The 22,001-nt window shown below is 41.2% G+C and overlaps 1 protein-coding gene across 1 annotated transcript in view; it reads left to right on the top strand.

The window, feature by feature from the left end:
* ulk4 (unc-51 like kinase 4) overlaps positions 1-21,116 on the top strand; it is a 79,516-nt gene extending 58,400 nt beyond the window's left edge. Inside the window, exons 33-37 of the mRNA XM_068736310.1 lie at positions 565-731; positions 2,420-2,521; positions 8,158-8,352; positions 12,530-12,618; positions 20,881-21,116. Coding sequence (XP_068592411.1) covers positions 565-731; positions 2,420-2,521; positions 8,158-8,352; positions 12,530-12,618; positions 20,881-20,950 — 623 coding nt within the window. The 3' untranslated portion in view covers positions 20,951-21,116. The remainder of the gene's footprint in view (positions 1-564; positions 732-2,419; positions 2,522-8,157; positions 8,353-12,529; positions 12,619-20,880) is intronic.
* The last annotated feature ends 885 nt before the right edge of the window (positions 21,117-22,001 follow it).

The raw sequence follows: 22,001 nt of genomic DNA, 5'->3' as shown, positions 1-22,001 counted from the left end.
TTTTTATATTACATAATGATAATGAGAGACAAGCAGCTCAAGAGCTTTATGTTTTCCAACAGAAGGTGTATTTTATTACATGACCATGTGTATACAGTCACTTATGATGTTATCTGTGCAATGTTTAATGCACTTGTGGTAGGGGTGGGGGTAAAGACATGATTTATGTAAGACTCTGTAAGAGATCTTCCAGTTGTAACGCAATTTGCTGAAAAATCACACAGAATACCAGGCTTTAAGAGTTATTTTGTGCACATTCTAACACAGGCCAAAAAGCCCTTCACAGATCACAGGATTACAACAGAGTTGGTGACTATGGTGGCTGTACTGTAATTAAAGGACCATAAAAGTAAGACAGAAATGATGTCTGCTATTGGTAATGCTCCACTTGGTGCTATGAATATCTCTCAGCAAGTTTCATTTTGCCAAGTTAGCTCTCAGAGTAAAAAATGTTGGAGACCCTGGTCTAGACTGTCACCAGTGTGTAAAATGGTAAGCCTTGGTAACAAAAACAAGTCAAAATCCTTTAAAACTTTATCCAATGACTTTTCCTCTACTGTACAGGCCTAATAGAGGTGGTGGTGAGCGCCCTCTCAGAGGCTGCTCTAGTCTACCTGGATGCAGAGGGACATGCTGGGAGGAAGGTCAGCCATCTTCTGTTACAAGCCGTCCTGGAACTGCTTCACAACATCCTAAAACAAACATCTGTTGTTGTCCGCTCCGCACTGCAGGTACGTCCACTCTAACACTTTCTCTCACATTCTAGCATTTTAAGAATGAAAACCCATTGATGAGGCACATAAATGGCCATTCATTGTAATGTTAATGAGTTAGAAGTTAATGTCGATGTGATCTCAGCTTTGTTGCCTTCTGCTTTAATGACTACCTCAAAATGCATCCGTGGATCAAATATCTAGCTACTATTCTTGCAAGTTACACACCAAAATCCTTTGTATGATATACTTCTAAAAAGCACTACAGTCCTTGCTAAGAAATCCTCAAAGAGCCACAATATTTGATCATTTTAAACAAATGTTAACTTGTGTGTCAGCTGTTTTGCTGTATCATGTTACATTGGTCCTTATAGGCTGTTGTATTTCCCACATCAATTCACCACTATTTACCAATTTCATCGCTGTTGAGCACAGAATCACCGACAGAATCACAAAGTCAATTCCCTCAAAATGTTGCCCTTGTACCATGTCCCTGAAGGCATGGGTGTATGTGTGTGTATGTGTGACCATTGATGTGTGCAGTGGAAGCTAGCAGGTTTAAGCAACCGCAATATTGAAGTTGTGGACTCAGGAGAAAGCGGATGGGGTCCCAAGTCCCTGGGACACACACACACACACACACACACACACACACACAAGGCACACACAGAGGGGCCTGTCTGGCTATGTCCCTGCGGCCTCATTATCACCAGTGGCTTTGTCCTTAGCTTGCCTCCCTACACGCACACACACTCACGTACGCTCGTATACACACACACCAGCCCCTGTCTCCCCATAGTGTGCACCCCAGCCCGATGCATACATATTAATGCCTGGACAGGGGGGGGTGGGGGGACTAAAGGGGAGGCAGGGTAAAAGACTGGGTGGAAGAGAAAGGAGGAAGGAGAGGGAAGTATGGATGATAGAAGGGAAGAGACAGAGAGAAGGGAGCAAGCAGAATGTGCAGCGGAAATCAATTCTGCGAGAAATGCAAAGCTCATTAAAAAGAAAACTTCTGCCCAAACCAAATTCATTTGGGTAATAGGGTCTGATAAGGAGAGAGGACGTGACTAGAACGCTCTCCCCAAACTATTACTCCATTGGTCAAGAGAGAGAGTGTCAGAGATTATATATACTACAGAAGAAAAACGAGAAGGAGAGAGAGAGAGCGTAACAGAGAAGAAGTGACTTGGGGAAGAGAGAGAGAAAATATGTGCCAGTATTAATCACATTATTCCACAGCTAATTGGCCTGAAGTTCCACTGTAGGCATGAACTGAACTAAAATAAGTGAGGGACAGAGGTGCTAATGAGATGGGGGCAGGAAAAAAAGCGGGACTGAAGTCATAATGAGATGCAAAAATAACTTGACGTGACAAAATAAATCAAAAGTAAATCAATCAATAAATAAAAACTGTTCAACCTGGGTTGTCTTGAGCACACATTGTATTGAAGAAAGGTTAAAACAACACAATATATGCAGAAAAACTATTTCCTCTCTTAGTCTAGTTGTCAGTGTACCTTTCTCTGTCTGTCAGAGTCTGTCTTGGCAGGTCTCTGGATCCATCATTATTGACTGTCAAATCTCTATAAATGATTTAACGTGTGCATGTGTGTGTGTATGTATATGTGTGTGTGTGTGTGTGTGTGTGTGTGTGTGTGTGTGTGTGTGTGTGTGTGTGTGTGTGTGTGTGTGTGTGTGTGTAGAGCCAGAGGCTATCTTGTCCAGCAGTAGAGATGGAGGCAGCAGAGAAGCTGCTCCTGGAAAACAGACCCCTGAGCCAACTCAGCTCACACCTCATTCACATGGTAAGACCAATACTCACAGAGGTGTGTGTGTGTGTGTGTGTGTGTGTGTGTGTGTGTGTGTGTGTGTGTGTGTGTGTGTGTGTGTGTAGATGCCAGGCATGCATACATGAATATTTTCTGTGCTTGCTTCTGCATGCATGTTTGTGTATTGCATGTCTAAATGTATGCCAGATTTAGCGAGTCAAATTGTGTTTGTGTATGTGTGTGTGTGTGTGTGTGTGTGTGTGTGTGTGTGTGTGTGTGTGTGTGTGTGTGTGTGTGTGTGTGTGTGTGTGTGTGTGTGTGTGGAGAGAACATGTCTATTTGTCTGTTATGTGTTTTATTTGTTATGTGTCAGGAATACGTATCTGGACATGGTTTCTACACACAAGTAATACTTGAGTTAGCAGGCTGTGTGATACAAGTAAAAACACAAATACTAACAAAAGATGTATTTCTTTAGTTCAAGTCAACTACTTAGATTAAAAATGACACCTTATGCAGAAGTTAGCCATTACAGTCACTTCTGTGTTGTTTGTAAATTGAAAGACATCTAAAATAACTTCCATCTAAAGCTAAAACAGGGATTTTGCAAGAGAGCAAACCCAATTCTGTAAAATAAGACTAATTTTCTCTCACACTCGATAAATCTATCAACACTGGTAAAACCATATGCCACTGTTGCTATAACTAGATCTACAACTTCCTCCTTGACTAATTCTCAAACCTACTCCCATGTCTGACTGCACAGTAAACAGCATCACTTCTGATCAAGCTCATTTAAAAGTTCTTCCCAACCCAAAGCAATGTGTGTACTGTTATGTTAGTCAAGCAATGCAGTAAACTATTTCCAAAGAGACAAAATGCTTGTTATGCACTTTCATGCACGGAACCTGAGTCCTTTCTCAAATTCTTTCAACGGATTTCTAATAAAGTAGCAACGGTGTTTTTCTGCAAACTTACTATGCTGCATGTGAAATGAGTTTAGGAATGTTATATGGATGCACTTTACCTCCTTCACATTGCTGGTCTGTTTGATACAGACGATTATTCTAATTTACTGAAGTAAATATACTACTGTTTTTACAAATATTAATCCCAGAAGTCTACAGAAGAGGCTCTTATATCTGCAAGTGCCGGCACATAGTGTGATGTTGTCTGAAAAACAAACCGGAAGACAATCTTGGCCTTTATGTTGAGTAATGTGGAAATGGTATCTTATCGCAGTAGCCATTCATACATCTGAACCCTCTGGATTAAACAATCTTTTAGAATTAGATATCAAAGAATATTGTAATATTGTAGAACTCAAGATCTCAGAATTATGATCAAAGAATTTTAATATTAGTTACAATGAAATTGAAATGCTTGATGAATGATGGTCTTTGTCTTTTACTTCTGCGACAATCTTAAAACGGAAAAAATTAAACATGATTTATAAATATTTCTAAACAGTAACTTAGATGAATAACAGGAGTTGGAGGAAGAAGGTAGAAGAATGAAATAGGGATGGAAGGATGAAATCAGATTCACACGCAAAGGGTGAGGAAAGGTAGAGATATGGAGAGATTCCATGCAAAAGAAAAAGCGAGAGGGTCCTGTGAATTCTGAGAAGTTGAGGACATAAAGGGGGGGCGGTCCCAAGGGACACAATAGAGGTTTTTACTTATACTTGACACATTCAGTGTTGGGTGTGCGTCTGTGTGTGTGTGTGTGGCTGTGCATGAGAGTGTTAAGGGGGCAGCTGACACACCCCCGGTCTCTGGCAGCCCTTTTGCCCCATGGGAGATTAGTGGGATAGAAAGGGCAGCAGCATCAATATAATCCCTGAATCTAATTAAAATCATTAAAACTGCAAAACTTGCTTGTGTTAAATAAACACAGTTCTGAAGAGTAAGCTTGCATGGCAAGTATTATGATTAACTTACTCATCTCTCATCTCATCTTCAACCGCTTATCCGGGATCGGGTCGCGGGGGCAACATCTCCAGCAGGGGACCCCAAACTTCCCTTTCCCGGGCCACATCAGCCAACTCTGACTGGGGGATCCCGAGGCGCTCCCAGGCCAGTTTGGAGATATAGTCCCTCCACCTGGTCCTGGGCCTCCCTCGGGGTCTCCTCCCAGCTGGTCGTGCCTGGAACACCTCCCTAGGGAGGCGCCCATGTGGCATCCTTACCAGATGCCTTTTCCACGCAAAGGAGCAGCGGCTCTACTCCGAGTCCCTCACGGATGACAGAACTTTTCACCCTATCTCTAAGGGAGATGCCAGCCACCCTCTTGAGGAAACCCATTTCGGCCGCTTGTACCCGCGATCTAATTCTTTCGGTCATGACCCAGTTCGCATGACCATAGGTGAGGGTAGGAACGAAGATTGCCCGGTAGATAGAGAGCTTTGCCTTGCGGCTCAGCTCTCTTTTCGTCACAACGGTGCGGTAGAGCGACTGCAATACCACCTCAGCTGCTCCGATTCTCCAGCCAATCTCACGTTCCATTGTTCCCTCACTCGCGAACAAGACCCCGAGGTACTTGAACCTCTTCACTTGGGGTAAGGACTCATTCCCTACCCAGAGTGGGCAATCCACCGGTTTCCTACTGAGAACCATGGCCTCAGATTTAGAGGTGCTGATCCTCATCCCAACTGCTTCACACTCGGCTGCGAACCGATCCAGTGAGTGCTGGAAGTCACAGCCCGATGAAGACATCAGGACCATATCATCTGCAAACAACAGCGATGCAATCCTCAGCCCACCAAACTGTAAACACTCCTCCCCACGACTACGCCTCGATATCCTGTCCATGAATACCACAAACAGGATTGGTGACAAAGCGCAGCCCTGGCGGAGGCCAACCCTCACCGGAAACGAGTCTGACTTACTGCCGAGAACCCGGACACAGCTCTCGCTTTGGGCGTACAGGGATTGGATGGCCCCCAGAAGTGGCCCCCTCACCCCATATTCCCGCAGCACCTCCCACAGTATCTCCCGGGGGACCCAGTCATACACCTTCTCCAGATCCACAAAACATATGTAGACCGGATGGGCGTATTCCCATGCCCCCTCTAGGATACTTGCGAGAGTGAAGATCTGGTCTGTTGTTCCACGGCCAGGACGGTATCCGCATTGTTCCTCTTCCATCGCCCGAACCCTCCTTTCCAGCACCTTGGAGTAGACTTTACCAGGGAGGCTGAGTAGTGTGATACCGCGATAATTGGCACACACCCTCTGGTCCCCCTTTTTGAACAGGGGAACCACCACCCCGGTCTGCCACTCCCTAGGCACCGTCCCAGACCTCCACACAATGTTGAAGAGACGTGTCATCCAAGACAGCCCCTCCACACCCAGTGCCTTCAGCATTTCTGGACGGATCTCATCAATCCCTGGGGCTTTGCCACTTTGGAGTTGTTTGACTACCTCAGTGACTTCCACCAGGGAAATTGATGATGCTCCCCCATCAGCCTCCAGCTCTGCCTCTACAGTATAGGGCGTATTAGTCGGATTCAGGAGTTCCTCAAAGTGCTCTTTCCACCGCCCAATTACCCCCTCAGTTGAAGTCAACAGAGTCCCATCCTTCCGGATGGTTTTCCAGAAACACCTTGGTGCCGACCGAAAGTCCTTCTCCATGGCTACTCCAAACTCCTCCCACACCCGCTGCTTTGCCTCCTTCACGGCAGCGGCTGTAGCCCTTCGGGTCTGTCGGTACCTTGCAACTGCCTCAGGAGTCCTCCGGGATAACATATCCCGGAAGGCCTCTTTCTTCAGTCGGACGGCTTCCCTGACCACCGGTGTCCACTACAGTGTTCAAGGGTTACCACCCCTTGAGGCACCTAAGACCTTGAGACCACAGCTCACCGCCGTAGCTTTGGCAATAGAAGCTTTGAACATCGTCCATTCCTGTTCTATGCCCCCAACCTCCACAGGGATGCTAGAAAAGCTCCGCCAGAGGTGTGAGTTGAAGATCTCCCGGAGAGGGGCCTCCTTCAGACGTTCCCAGTTTGCCCGCACTACCCGTTTGGGCTTACCAGGTCTGTCCAGAGTTTTCCCCCACCCTCTGCCCCAACTCACTACCAGATGGCGATCAGTTGACAGCTCCGCCCCTCTCTTCACCCGAGTGTCCAAAACATACGGCCTCAGATTTGATGATACGATCACAAAATTGATCATCAACTTTCAGCCTAGGGTGCTCTGGTACCACGTACACTTATGAGCATCCTTATGCTTGAACATGGTGTTCATTATGGACAATCCATGACTAGCACAGAAGTCCAACAACAAACGACCGCTCGGGTTTAGATCAGGGAGGCCGTTCCTCCCAATCACACCTCTCCAGGTATCCCCATCGTTGCCCACGTGTGCGTTGAAATCCCCCAGCAGAACTATGGAGTCCCCTACTGGAGCCCCATACAGGACTCCAGTCAGGGTCTCCAAGAAGGCAGAGTAGAGTACTCTGAACTGTTGTTCGGTGCATATGCACAGACAATAGCCAGAGTTTTCCCCCCCATAACCCGCAGGCGTAGGGAGGCGACCCTCTCGTCCACCGGGGTAAACTCTGACGCAGCGGCACTCAGCCTGGGCAACTCCAGAGAAGAAAAGAGTCCTACCCCTATCCAGGAGTACGGTTCCAGAACAGTGCGTAAAGGTAAGCCCCAACAGATCTAACTGGTAGCGCTCAACCTCCCGCACAAGCTCCGGCTTCTTCCTTCACAGAGAGGTGACGTTCCACGTCCCCAGAGCCAGCCTTTGCCGCCCGCGTCTGGTCCGTTGAGGTCCCTGGCCTTCACTGCCACCCATGGGGCAGCGCACCCGACCCCAGCAGTTCCTCCCACAGGTGGTGAGCCCACAGGATGGAGAGGAGGGAGGTGCCACGTTGCTGCTTTAGGCAGTGCCCAGCCGGGCTCCGTGGCAAACCCAGCCACCAGGCGCTCGCTGTCGGGCCCTCCGACTGGGCCTGGCTCCAGACGTGGGCCCCGGGCTTCCTCCGGGCAGGGTCTCCTCGAATCTCCTTTGCTTTTTCATTGGGGTTTTTGAACCATTCTTAGTCTGGCCCTTCGCCTGAGACCAATTTGCCGTGGGAGACCCTACCAGGCGCTCTAGGCTCCAGACAACATAGCCCTCAGGGTCATGAGGGCACTCAAACCTCTCCCCCCCGTTAAGGTGATGGTTCCCCGGAGAAGCAAAACCATCATGATTAACTTACTGCATTAAGTAATTTATTTAGCAAGGGGTCAGTTACTGGTAATAATCTTGCAAAGATGCACATTGGTTAGAGTGAACATTGATCCTGAATGCTTCTGCGTAGCATTGTTTTATATTTACCTGATGGGGCCTCCAAGTAAATTAAAATAGCCAAATACAGTTAATAACTTGTTCGTGTGAAATATTCTTTCAAATTATAAAATTACAGAGGCTAGAAAATATCTTTAAAACTCATGGCAAATTCTATTTCTTGAATGTGTGCTTTAATACGCTAACCTGTGTGTGTGAAAATTTGACTTAATTGTTTGAATTAATTTCACATTTCTAATTCAGATATATTATATATGGTTAGAAGAAGACGGAGAGCCCATGGCCCGTAGTAACCACAGTGGCGTAAATAGAAACTTGGTGCATGGAGATATTTCATTGCTCCATTTATTAACAGATTTCTTTCTCTCCTGGTAGCTGTCCACTGAAAACCAGGAGGTTTGGGAGGAATCCATTCAGTGTCTGTCCCTACTGGTCCAGCTGTATGGAGGAGAGGGTTATGACTGCCTGTCGCCTTCCTGTTTGCAAAGCTTTTCACATGTGCTGCACACACACATGCACATCGAGATCCCCCGAATCCAACGCACAACACTTAGGATCATCAAACGACTGGTGAGTGCAGTGCACATATAGGCATGCAGACACACGGACACAAACAGACCAACATCCATGCATGTGTGGACATTTTTTTTATCAGGTGCCACTATTGGTTATGTCACAGCACTGAAACATGTTTGACTATCCCTGTGTTTGTTTGTATTATGTGTATTGAAATATTAACTGTTTAGCCTCTGCAGAATGAAAATATTGTAGTCATGAGAACAGACTCAGTGCAGAGTCGCACACACACGCACACACACACACACAATTCTGCTGTGCAGTGCAGTGTAGTTTCACTAGAACTAGACTGACAGAGGGAGCAAGACGGAGACGGAGAGAAAGTGTCGGTTTGTATCTGCCTGTCTCTCTCTGTTTGAATGTCTGTCCAATTTTGTCTGATAGTCAAAATGATTTGTAATACAAGCCAAAGATGGCTGACTCGTAAGATAGTGTAAAGCAGATTTGAGATTTAGTGAAGCTTCTATTCCCCAAAATACAATTATACAGTATTAGTTCCATGTGGTTACAGGGAGAAAACTGAGCAGCTACAGCTAACATTAATCAAATGGCAGTTTCTTGCTGTTATAGACACGCACACAAATACAGTGACGAGTAAAAGAGAGGCAGGGTTGGTGAGGGCAGTCCAGTGAAAATTGATCTTAAAAATAGCAATGTGAAAAATTGGCTGATTTTCTTCCGACCCCTATGAATTATGTAAAATGCATTCTTAATTTTTTGGCTTGGCCGTAGGGTCATTAAATAGTGCATGCGGGACACAAGGTCAACTGTCACCCTGAGATCTTATGACCTGACTAAAGGCTTTGCCTAGAAGCTACTTTACATTTGTTGGTGTGTGTGTGTGTGTGTGTGTGTGTGTGTGTGTGTGTGTGTGTGTGTGTGTGTGTGTGTGTGTGTGTTGAAGAGAGAGAGTTTGCTTGTGAGTATTTTTTTATTCTTCTCACTAATTAGTTCCAGCCACCTGAACCACCCACACACATCCTCTGTCACACACAAGCCCGCAGACTAACCTCTCTCTCTTTTTGTGTCTGTCCTCTTGTAAAAACTCCTCTTAAGAAAAGCCATTTCCTCGTTGCTAGTGAGTGGATGAGTCACTGAGCAGCTCAGTGTTAGAGGTAGAACTAATTTATTTGCTCCGAAAAATGCCAATCTACCATTCTGCACATTTAGTCATTCGACTCATTGCACATTAGTTCATTTTGAAGATTTAAATAGTTAAGTTACCTCAGAGTAGCGTTTCAATGTTCTTTCCCCACCTTTTACTTTTCCCCCTTTAGAGTCCAGTTGCTAAAACATTTCAAAATTGTTTTCTGAGTTGAGTTTTTCAAATGCCATAGACATTCAATATCCACAACACACACCTTTTCATAGATATACCATCACACAATGACTCACACATTCTCTCTCACTTTTAGTGCCTGCCCTTCAACAAAGGCTTTTTTAATTATCTTTCATTGATTTCAGGGCTCTGTTAATCTCAATCAAAGATCCTGCTAATAGCTTGGAAACTGCAAAGGAGGAGAGAGGGGGAATGAATCGGTCTGAATTTGTGAAAATTTCAACTTGTCTTTTTTTTCACCTCACACAACTTGGAAGGACTAAAAGGGGAATGCTAATTAAATGAAAGTTGTCAGAGAAATAAGCATTTGTTATTTATTAAGTTAGATTTTTCATTTTTTAAATTTAGTTGTCTACCTCTGACAATACAGAATGTATTGTGTTCAGGGATTGATCCCTTCATGTTTATGCACAATGCATGTGTTTCTCAAGCCCCTTTCACACACTACTATACTGACATTGACGTGTCGTGCAGAAATAATGTTTTTAGTGTGTAGTATTGTGTTTACTTACTGCATGACAAACCCAGATCCTTCAGACCAGACAGGGTGTTGTCGATGTTGTCCTGTGTTCCTCCTTACACTGCTTATTAATCCCACTCATGTGCAGAAGCTTCTTCGTCTCTCATCTCTGGAGGCCGAAATATCTCAACGCTGAGTTAAAATGTATGCACAATTTACACAAAATGTCAGAGCATATTATGTCCAATTATTCAAACCTTTTACATGTTAGGACCGTAAACATGAAATACGTTGATCCATCATCCATCAATCAATCCTTCAGTTGGCCAAAAGTGGGCAGAGCCAAATGATAAAACAATCCTTTCTCAATGGTCACACTCTCTCTCTCTCTGTCTGTAGCTCTCTCTGTCTTAATCACATACACACACGATATCTTCCAGCAGTATGCAGCTGAATCATGTGTCTCACATTACGAGGACAGCAAACTTCTACGGGTGAAATAGGGACGGGAACACACTGATAGTCTTTCAGCCTTTAATTTAGCAAGATTGTGTTTGCACAAATCAATCATTGTGCTCCAGACCCTTTTTTCTCTTGAGGTCTGTCTGTCTGTAGTCTACCGTCTCTCTGTGTCTTGTCTTTCTGTCTATGTGCTTCTCATCTGACTTTGAGTTCAGTGTCATAGATTCAGGGTGTTGGTCAGGGATAGATGGGGAGAGAGGAGGATAAGGGGGAGGAGAGGGCATAATGTGGTGGAGAGCAGGAATGGAGAAATATGATCAGTAGCTGTGTGTGTCTGTGTTTATTGGCTGGCTGGCTGGCACACATAAATGTCCCCACACCCCGATTGGGAAAGAGAAGTGTGTGTGTGTTTGTGAGAAAAGTAAGCGAGTCAGGGGAGCCTCTTTGTCTCCTCCTAACCCCGTTGCCTAGCAACACCCATGCTGTGTCGCCAGAGACAGAGGTGATGATGTCACCGGAGATCAGAGAGAACTCGTTCACCAAACACGCTGACACACATGCATGCCCACCTACTCAGACACACACACACACACACTGACAAATATTCACTAACAAAAACACCTTGAACAATACTTAAAAAGACATATGCAAACGTGTTTTACTATTTATTGGAATATTTTATTTTGTTCCACAACAAACTGTCAACGTATTATTAAATCAGATCTTAATTCAAAACTTAACTTGGCTTACACTTGGACCACCGTAAATTCCACTTTTTGAAGTGACACATGCATTCACACAGCAGACTGAACCAGGTGTTCCTGGTTCCTGGTTCATGTCTCCCCAGGTGTGGGGAGACATGTTGGGACAGGAATAAAAACACAGGGATGACAAAGTCACAAGTGAGTCAGTAAGGAAATTGGGTGAGAAAAGAGAGAGGAATACTCTTTAGCTGAATGAGCTCTAGGTATCCAGAGTGGTTTACAAGTTCATCATTAGAATCGTTCAATAAATTCATGGAGCAACAAAATTAGGAGCAGGAGCTGAGGAGCAGAAAGGAGTGCAAAAATAAAAGTAAAAATAAAGAAAAAATATATGTTTACCAATGTAACATGGGTGTGTGTGCACATGTGAACATGTGTGTGAATTCAACCAATTTTGGACGGATTGAATCTGATCAATTTAAATTTTAAAGTACATTGACAAATGATTGTGATATCACTCAGTAGTTGGTCGTGGTTACTTGCAAAAAAATATTTTGACACAGACCAGTGGTTCTTGTAATGTAGTTTTCAATGATTTTGATGATTTTGAGTGGTGCTGTGAAAAGATTACAAAGAATATGAAAATTACATTTGAATGTGCAAATGTATCATCAATGGTTTGTTATTATTGGTGCAACAATGTGCCTTGATTATGCACCATTTAACTAGCAAAAGTGGAGTAGGGCACTCCCTAAATGCACTTACGCCATGCAATGTAGACCAGGCGCTATACATCATTTGATCAGAGCTCCCGGAGAGGTTTTCCGGAAAAGGATCCTCACATCCTGGTACTGGTACTGGTACTGGTACTGGTACTGGTACTACTACCACTACTACAACTACAACTAACAACCTTCTTATTAATTGTGGCACAGGAGCTAATCCTCATCATCCAACTCTGCCATCACTTTTTTCCAGCCATGGAATTGTGTTGGGACAAACTTATATGGAACTATTAAGTCACTGACAAAGGATTTGAGAACTGAGGGTCTGAACATGCTACACAGAATCCATTGCAGTACTAAGTATGCCCAGCATGGGCGAGAGGTGCCCGCACCAAATGCCAAGGCACACAGCCGCAGCAGTATATATCAGGCATTAGTCTTTCTCACTCACTTTGTTCTTCCCATCTCCCTCTTTCTCCAGGTGCAGACTACAGAGCGATCTGATTGGTTGGAATGTCCTGAAGGAGCGGAGCTCATTAGTCTGCTGCAGGACATAACTACGTCAGACAGGTGCGTGTTTCTGCTGTTTAAATGCGCTTGTGTCTGTCATATAGCTTATCAATGTATGATGGAATATTCCTTCCATCATTCTATTCTGATATCACAGACAATTTGGATAAATCTAAAATTGACATAATAATATTATTTTTTTATAATTGTGGCAAAAAAAGATTCATTAGATTTGTTCATATAAAGCGCTAATTTCAGTAGTATGTGTACATCGAGGGATACCAATACCAATAAGAAATCATTGTGGATTTAGATGTGTGTCCTCCAGCTCTTTCCTTCATCTTATTATTTTTATGCATGTCTGAACATGTCTGGATTACACATGTCAAAACTGACCTTTTCCTAGTTATTTGAAAGGCTGCAAGCTTCTGGCAGGACAGTGTCAGCTTAATGACTCACAAAGAGCTGAGAGATTAAATGTGTACATATATTTAAAACAAAACTTCTTCTGGTAAAGATGATGGAAACTAAGAACCAAGATCAATACAATCTCAACCACAAGAAATGTATAAGGAACACTGCTTCAATTTAGACATTATTAATTATTCAACATTAATTGTTATTACTTATTCTCAGACTGATAGTATTAATTGTTATTACTTATTCTCAGACTGATAGTGCTGCTTGTTGTGTGTAGAGGTCTGTGTGTGTACGTTCTGTTGGACACAGACAGACAGAAGATTTTTTGTCATCTTAGTCCATCCACATTTTTCAATGTAGAAACTTCATTCTAACATCAAAACATTCAGCTCAATTAGGACATGAACATTTCTGAAAGTATGAATGAAAAAAGACACACAACGTTTTTCTGCGAAATGTTCCCCATTCAAATGAATAGAGCAATGTTCAAATCTTGCACTAATTCATGCTTTTTCAACTGCTATCCACTCATTTATACATTCACCTAGAAACCCCATTCCCATTAAAACTCATGCCCTTCTCACTTTTTCATATGTGTGTGTTTTGGATGGAATATTCAGATCTAGAGTGGGGGAGCCAACAGTAAGAGTGGAGGGGAGCTTTAAAATCTTCTCAAAGAAATTCTTTAGCCTGCTATAACCTGGCCATAGGAGCTCAAAAATGAGGGAATGTCCTACCAACTGCCACATACGCACTTATATCAACTGCCACCAAACATTTCCAGAAAAAAACGCTCAAATTCTCGGACAAATGAGGCCTACCATGAAATAACCTCCCTATAGAATAACCTCCCTATGGACATTTTACAATCTGATTCAGTCTTTCTCCCCGCCCCATAACCCCTTCACAATAAAAGCCTGATAAAGTAACTGAATGTTAAAGGCAGGCTCAGAATGAAGCCGACCCTAAAATAACCTCACTATGTAATACCTTCCATGTGGACATCAGACATTCCCTCTTTCTCCCACCCACCCCCAATCCTTCAAAAAATAAAGCGCCATAGAGTGACTATTTTAACAGGAGGCTAAAATTGAGGCCTAGCATTCAGTACACCGTTCTTGTGGGATAACCTCCCTAACGGCACCAGAAAGTTTGATTTTGTCTCTCTCATCCCCACCGACCCCGACCCCTTCGAAATAAAAGTCTCGTTGAGTAAATGGAGTTGCCTCTTTTCAGGAAGCTCAGGGTGAGTATTGTTTGATCAACTAAAAGCCCCAAACTTTCACTGTATGTTAACAGGAAACTAGGGATAGACCTAGTTTTTCAAAACAAAAGCTCCAGAAGGTAGCTGTATCTTAACAGTTGATGAAAATATACGTAATATTCAACTTTTGAATGACATTCATACAAATTAAGCCCATTCCGAATTTTTCCAACTCTTCCCACTACTTCACCTTCTTCACATAGATTACAGCCAGCAATTCAGTGTAGTGTCAGCCTTTCAAAAATATTCCAAAAACCCATTAAGGAAAACAGAAAGAGAGTCATACCTGATGCTGTTGAGTCATTTTTTGCTCAAGACATGAGGCCAATCAAAATTGTGGAAGGGATAGGATTCAAACAGTTAATGAAAACGCTGGAACCAGACTACACTCAGAGTGTACTTCTCTTGCATTGACAGTAAGGCACACTGACTTACTGGACAACTGGGGCACTTTAGGAAAAGTGCAAAAGCAACCACGACATTAAAGGAAAACCAGGAAATACTGCAGGTCCCAGAGGACAAATTTATTAAAGATTTCCCAACTCAACATGCTTCGTGCTGTAGCGTCTAAAATGTCATTAAAAATCTAGACAATGATGGTATGAAAAGTTATTTAAAAAACTAGAACAGTATGTCATAAAAATATGAAGTCGTAGTATAGCATATTATAAGAAAAAGTTATTGTATAATCTGCAAAAAATGTCATAAGTCATAGCACAGTGCATCATACAAAATTTAGTAAACATATTTCAGTTTTTCATAAAGGTTATTGGATAGTATGCTATTTAAAATGTTGTTAAAATTTATATTAAATCATAGTATAGTATATCATAAAAAGTCATATAATATGCTATAAAAATGTCACAACAATGTCTTATAATGTCCAAATATAATATGTTAAAAAAGTAATAGTATATCATGTAATAAAGAATCATTAAAAATGTGTTTTATAGTCATAGTACAGTATGTTATAAAAATACATTAAATTCATACTATAGTATGCCATTAAAATCCATTAAATATTGCCATAAAAATCCATAGTATAGTTATTATAGTATTTAACATTTCATTAAAAAATGATCAAAATTAAGTATGTCATACAAAATGTCTTAAAATTTCACAGTATATTATGCCATTAAAATATAATTTCTACATGTTTTGAATTCAAGAGGTAAATAAATTTTATAGCTGAAAGATATTTTACTCCCTCATTTTATGAGATTATGGTGTATTTATGAACAATCTGTGACTTTCATTTTTATTGATGAGCTAAGTGCAATGCACTACAAAGCAGGAGGCTGTATTAAATCTGACATCTCAGACGCACCTCCATTAAATTCCACTCTCTGTAAAACCAAATGAAATGACCAAATCTAAAAAGGAGCTTTGTTATCACACAAATGTACAGATTTAGACCGTCTATGCTAGAAACAGGACTACCTATTTATCAGTTGTAGATTAACACATAAAATATTTCACATAGGCATGAAAACAAATATAACCTTCTAATAGCTGATACCAACAATTTTCAAATGCATTGTATGTGGGCTGGTTCTGTCTCTGTTCATGTGTTCAAATGTATCTTTGCATCTGGCTGCCTTTTATGAGTATGTGGGCCGAACGTGTGTTCACCCTTCGAGCCAAGGGGTTTGTCGCTGTAGCGACCATGCTTCCTTTGATGTCTTGATGTATCAGACTTGTCACACACAAACACACGCACACAAACACACACTCTTTGTGCATACACCCTCACAAACACACAATGAATACACACAAATAGTCGCTTTCTCTCCCTTCTATATACAAACTCTCTGTCTCTCAATCACACACAGGCCCTGTCAGATCCATAATAAAGGTGTATTGTTGTCCTGCTATAGAGGCCTCTCCCACTCTCCACTCCCTCTCCCCCTCTTTTCTCCTTGGTCACCCCTTTTCTTCCCTTTTTGTCACCCTCTATACCCATTTTTCCTCCTCTCTCCCCCTCCATTTTCTCTCTTTTTCACCTCTTCTCTCTCTCTCTCTCTCTCTCTCTCTCTCTCTCTCTCTCTCTCTCTCTCTCTCTCTCTCTTGTACCTTCCCTCTCCCACTTCTCTACTCCTCTCCCCTCGCCTCCTCTCTCTCCTCTCCCTCTCTGGCAGATGAAAGCGGAGATCAGCTCCAGCCTTTGAAGTGGCTGAGACTGGCACACTCCCACTGGTTTAGTTGTAGAAGTAGGGGAGCAGAGGTTTTAGGAGAAAGGGCAGGAGATGAAAGAAGTTATGAGGAGAGAGAAGGGGGGGGGCTAAATGAGAGGATGGTTGGAGCAGAGAGAGGAGACGGAAGAAGAGTGGGAAGGAGAGTGAAGGTCTGGGCTGAGATCCCAACCCAAATGATGTTATTCAGCCTTTACCATGGCAACCTGAGGAATGCCTTTTCAAAATCTCAAGCGTGAGCGAGTGTAGAGGGAGAAGCATCACTCATAGCTCTCCATGCTGAAGAAAAGTCTAGAGGTCCAAAACCTAATCTCAAGTTTAATGATGACTTCAGCCAAACATGAAGCTGTCAGTTGTGCTGCCCGCTAATATCTGCAAACATACAGGAAAAAAAGGATTTAATATCTCAATATCAGGATCACGTCTTATGTGCATTTTATAACTGTTCTTTATTTGATCGCGCTAACAAAAACACTATGATATCATATGGTCAGGCATTTATTTCTCTTCATTTTAATATAGACAAACATGTAAGGAAGGGGTGGGTGATTTTATGTTTTCAGTCAGCGAGCCTACTGTATTTCTGTGAAGAACCGATTAAGATGAAGAAAACAGAGTGAGGAACCTCCTCGTCCATTAAGTTTAGCTTGAACTTCTTTGGCTCCATCTGGGACCCCAAGTGTTGGTGTAAGCCGAGTGTGAAGCTAATTCGGTTCTGTAATATCCATTCACCATAATCTAAAACCAATTATTTAATTTTTTCGCTGTCCTCCGAGCAGCTTCTTAGTGTCCGTTTAGGACTGTGAAAGTACAGGGATATAATGAGTAACGCTAAACTCTAAATTTTGTAAATTTTATGGATCAAATTTATGTTTTCTGTACTCATAACTTTTAAGGATTTCCGAGGCCTCTGGGAGTGCTGTTAATTAGGTTAATTGTGTTTTAATCTACTAAAGGGAGGGCTGCTGCTGGCTTCATTGTCAGGTTGACCTCAAAGGCACCTGGAAGGGAGAGAAGAGGGGAGAGAGGACGGGTAGGAGAGGAGAGTTAGATTACAGACGCCTGTGTCTGGGCCTGGGGTCTGAGCAGATTGATGTTTTTACCAAGCTACAATATTATAATGTTATGTTTGTATACAATATTATTCTATTTTGGTTACAGTTATTAAGCGTTACTTTTTATTTTGATATTTACAGATTTATATACAAAGTAGTACACTGTACATTGTGATACTGTGTTGAATGCTCAACATTTTTTATTCAATGCCTTCATAGAAACTATTCCATGGCAACATAAACGTCAACATACATAGGAACTCATTAAATAAAAGAATAAAAGTAGAAGAATAACATTAAATGTTGAGAGAAAAGTGATGAATTTCAGCCAGCCAAAGTCAACTCAACACAAGAAACACAAGTATAGGACCAGACTGGAATCTCAGTTACCTTTATTCATTCAGTCCACTCAGCAGTATGCTACATGAACACATCTGCTCCGCAGCCCTCAGCTGCCATACTTAGAAATATCTTTTTTTGATATAATCATTTCCAAAGCAAGGTTCCCCTAACAATATGTCTTTAGCAGTTTGCCCTCCACATCACCCCTAATCCTTCCCTAACCTGAGGCCTGCTTCCCAGTATCATTGTCATTCACAGCAGGCCCATTCATTAAGCCACCAGGCTTATCTAAGTAGTTATGCTGATAGAAGAACAACAAGTCTTTGGTAGATTCATTGACTTCAATCTCCCCTTCTTCTTTTTAATTTATGACAACAGCTACCTCTTAGCTGGTATAACAAGAGACCTAAACACTCTCTGGCTCCTTATTTAATAAATCATAGTTACTTTTCATTTTGAAATTGGTCCGACAGACAGATGAATTCATAAAAAGAGGATTAATTCTGCATCCACTGGTTGCCTCGAATTTATAATTTGAAACTGAGATTTTACTGAGATAGAGTCACCAGTGTAGTTTACATGCACACTGGGTCACTGTGGGTTTTCTGTAGGTCAGGTAACAGGATTAAACCATGTTTCAGATGCCAAAGGCCTGATGTTCATAAATGGTCAGGAATTCAGATGGCACTTTAGATGTTTGAATTAATTAGAAGAGAGGGACTGCTTTGGTGCTCAAAAGTAAAACAAAACTCATGGTATAGCATGTTGAAAAGATGCAAACTATAGTATGTAGAAAAAATGGAAAAAAAGAAAAAGTATAGTATGTCAAAAAAAGATTTTAAAAAGGTCACACTTTAGTATGTCGAAAAAGTCATAGTGTAGTCTATCAAAAAAATCATAGTATAGTATGTCAACAAAATGTCCAAAAAGTCAGAGTATAGTATGTAAGGAAAAAATGTTGCTGTTTACGATGTCAAAAACTCATAGTATTTTTTTTTAAAAACCTTAGTAAAGTCATACTATAGTATGTCGAAAAAACTTTACAATTCCTAGTATGGCACAGTATGTTATAGTATAGTTTGTTGTCAAACAAGGTAAGTTGAAAAAGGAAAAAAAATCCCCCCAAAAAAATACATAGTATAGTATGTCGATAAAGGTGAAAGGAGTCATGGTCTGTTATTCATAAAAAGTGATATAGTGCAGAGTTTTTCAACCTTTTCTGAGCCACGCTATATTTTTTTACATTAAAAAGATCCGGCGACACACCAACAACCAAAAAAGCTCCAACACCTCAGACACCTTTGTGGTTTTTCTCATAAAAGTGTTTCTCAATTTGTAGTAACTTTAATAATTTATAGTGTCTTTAGTGACTTAATAAAGACACTCAAACTCAAAAAGTCAGTCTAACATGTTGAAAAAAGTCATAAAATAATAATAGTATGGTATGTTGAAAAAGGTCATAGTATCATATGTCAAAAAAGTCATAAAATAGTCACGGTATAGTATGTTGAAATAAGTCATAGTATAGCTTGTTGAAAAATGGTCTCATGGGTTTCGTGTGTATAAATACGTGGACAGTGACAACCATTTTATTCCACTTTTTTTTCCATTCATTCATTAGGATATGCATAAAACAAGAATAACAAATACAAGCATAACTGTAATAAAGAATTCTGTCAGTAAACACATTTTTTTAAACAACATAAATAGTCAACATGAATAACTATGTTCGAAAAGTTGTGTAAAGAATATCCAACTGCTTCTCCATATGTCAAAGATTTCAATTCCAAACTTGGTAATGAAGTAATATTTTGAACCTGGTAAGTTTAAGATAAGATGAGTCTTTATTTTGACCACGGCGGAGACATTTGCAGTGTTACAGCAGAAAAGTGGACAGTACAATAATAAGAAGCATCAGTAAAACAAAAAACAAGCTTGGCATTTAATTCACATTATTGCACATAAGAAATATTGATATTGATATTGCACATGGATAAATAGTCAATGTCGGTGTATGATGTCTACTGGGAGTAGTGTTGATTGTAAACTGTGACAGCAGCAGAAAGGAAGGACCTGTGGAATCTCTCCTTCACACACCGCGCCTAAAGGTACATGTCAAGGAAGGAGCTGTTTATATAGCAGTAAGAACTCAAGGGATTAAGTGGTGAAGGCGCTTTTTGTAGTCCATCGTTTTTTGTAGTCCATCGCTTTTTGTAGTGCACCTTCGAAGCGTAGTTTCACAACTGCAAATGTCAATAACTACCTGTGCATCATAATTACGTAGTTTACTGAATGTGCAGTCAGATGATCTGAGGTTAACGGTTGTCTTTTCCTACATCCTTATGAACTCTCAACACAGCCAGTATAGTATGTCGAAAAAAATGTCATAAAAAGTCACGGTATAGTATGTTGACAAAACATCCAAAAAGTCATGGTAGAGTATGTTTAATAAAAAGTCATAGTAAAGCATGTCAAAAACGACCTAAATCAAATCCTCAATGTCATAGTATAGCATGTCGAAAAAGTCATGAAATAGTCATAGTATAGCATGTTGAAAAATGGTCTCATGGGTTTAGTGTGTATAAATAAGTGGACAGAACCATTTTCTTTCACTTTTTTTCTATTTATTTATTCAGGATATGCGAAAAACAAGAATAACAAATACAAGCAACTGTAATACAGAATCCTGTCAATAAACAAAAATGTTTAAACAAATAGTATGTCAAAAAAGTCATACGATAGCGTGTCGAAAAGTGTCATAAAAAGGTCATAGTATAGTTAGTATGGCGAAAAAAGTCACTTATATTATGTTAAAAAAGTCATAAAATAATCGTAGTAGAATATGTTGAAAACAAGTCATACATAAGTCATAGTATAGTATGTCAAAAAGTCAGAAAATAGTAATGGTATGTCGAAGAAATAAATAAAAAAGTCGTAGTATTGTATGTTGAAAAACGTCATTACAAAGTCAGTGTAGCATTGATTTCATTGTTTGTCTCGAGGTAAATGACATGACTGATGGTGTACAACATGCTTTTCTCTGTCTCAGGGGTCCAGTCGATGTGATTCCACTCGCAGCTGAAATCCTTCAGGAGATCTCTGGATACCAAAACATGTGAATCATTAAACCATAAGCAAACCAGAGCCATCCAATATTTCATCATCTTAGAACTTTAAAGATACTCATGACTGGAAGTCTGCTTTTTAGAATTCTCTTCAGCTTGCCTTTTTTATAATCGGCTAAAGGATTGTTCTTTCAAGATGTAATCAGTTTTGGAATAAAATGTTAGCTACCATTTGTCTCTTGCTTGATCTTTATTCTAACTGGACTGGATGTAAACGTAGTTGGTGATTGTTAAAATCCAATAGCTGCTGAGACAGGCTCCTAAATCTGAGACCCGAGTGAATTTGATTGTGTGTCATCAGATCACTCATTGATCCAATTTGCACATTTGATGAGTCATGTAGAGGGATGCACTGACAGTAACAGATACTGTTGCTGAGAGCTAAATCAAAGCATCCATTAAACTGCACTGATTACAGCGTGATAGTAAACTCAGACTGTCACAGGCGTCAAACCACTGTCCTCTGGGTTTGTCTAGATACTGCCAGTCAGCATCGTCACATGTCTGACATAGTAAGTGTACTTTGAATGTGGCTGTGAGCGACACACTGCTCAACTACAGCCAGTTTCTCTTTATGCCATCACACACTGAGACGTCTCTTTTTAGGAATTATGATACCACACAATTTAAGATGTTCTGCATGATGGTAGCAGGGACCAGTACCATGCAGATAGTTTAAGACCGGGGTAAATATCTACAGAGGGGCCTGATGTCACGGTTGCACAGAAATCACGGTTGTTTACCTGTATACATTATAATTGGACAGAATAAGCAACAGGGTATATAGTATGTTGTAAGAGTCATCTAATATCTAGTCTCTTTCATGTCCTCTGAAAAAAATACTAGTTTTATATGCAAGTCTTACTAATCTTGGGGCAGCAAAGACTGCGGTGTTGTGTAATATCCACAAAGTTAAACTATCTGCAATTTGACAAACTCGTATGAAGACTGAAGAGATCTGGCACCCTGCTTCATGGCCTCCGCAGGTGGATGTGGACTCGTTCTCACAGCTGGTGCACACGTTTTGCACACCTCACTACCTAGC

The sequence above is a fragment of the Cebidichthys violaceus genome, unplaced genomic scaffold, assembly GCF_023349555.1.
Source record: "Cebidichthys violaceus isolate CVI_PGR_0920_01 unplaced genomic scaffold, fCebVio1.0.p SCAF_7, whole genome shotgun sequence".
Taxonomy (NCBI): Eukaryota; Metazoa; Chordata; class Actinopteri; order Perciformes; family Stichaeidae; genus Cebidichthys; species Cebidichthys violaceus.
The sequence above is the reverse complement of the archived record's forward strand: the minus strand, read 5'-3'. Positions and strand labels throughout refer to the sequence as shown.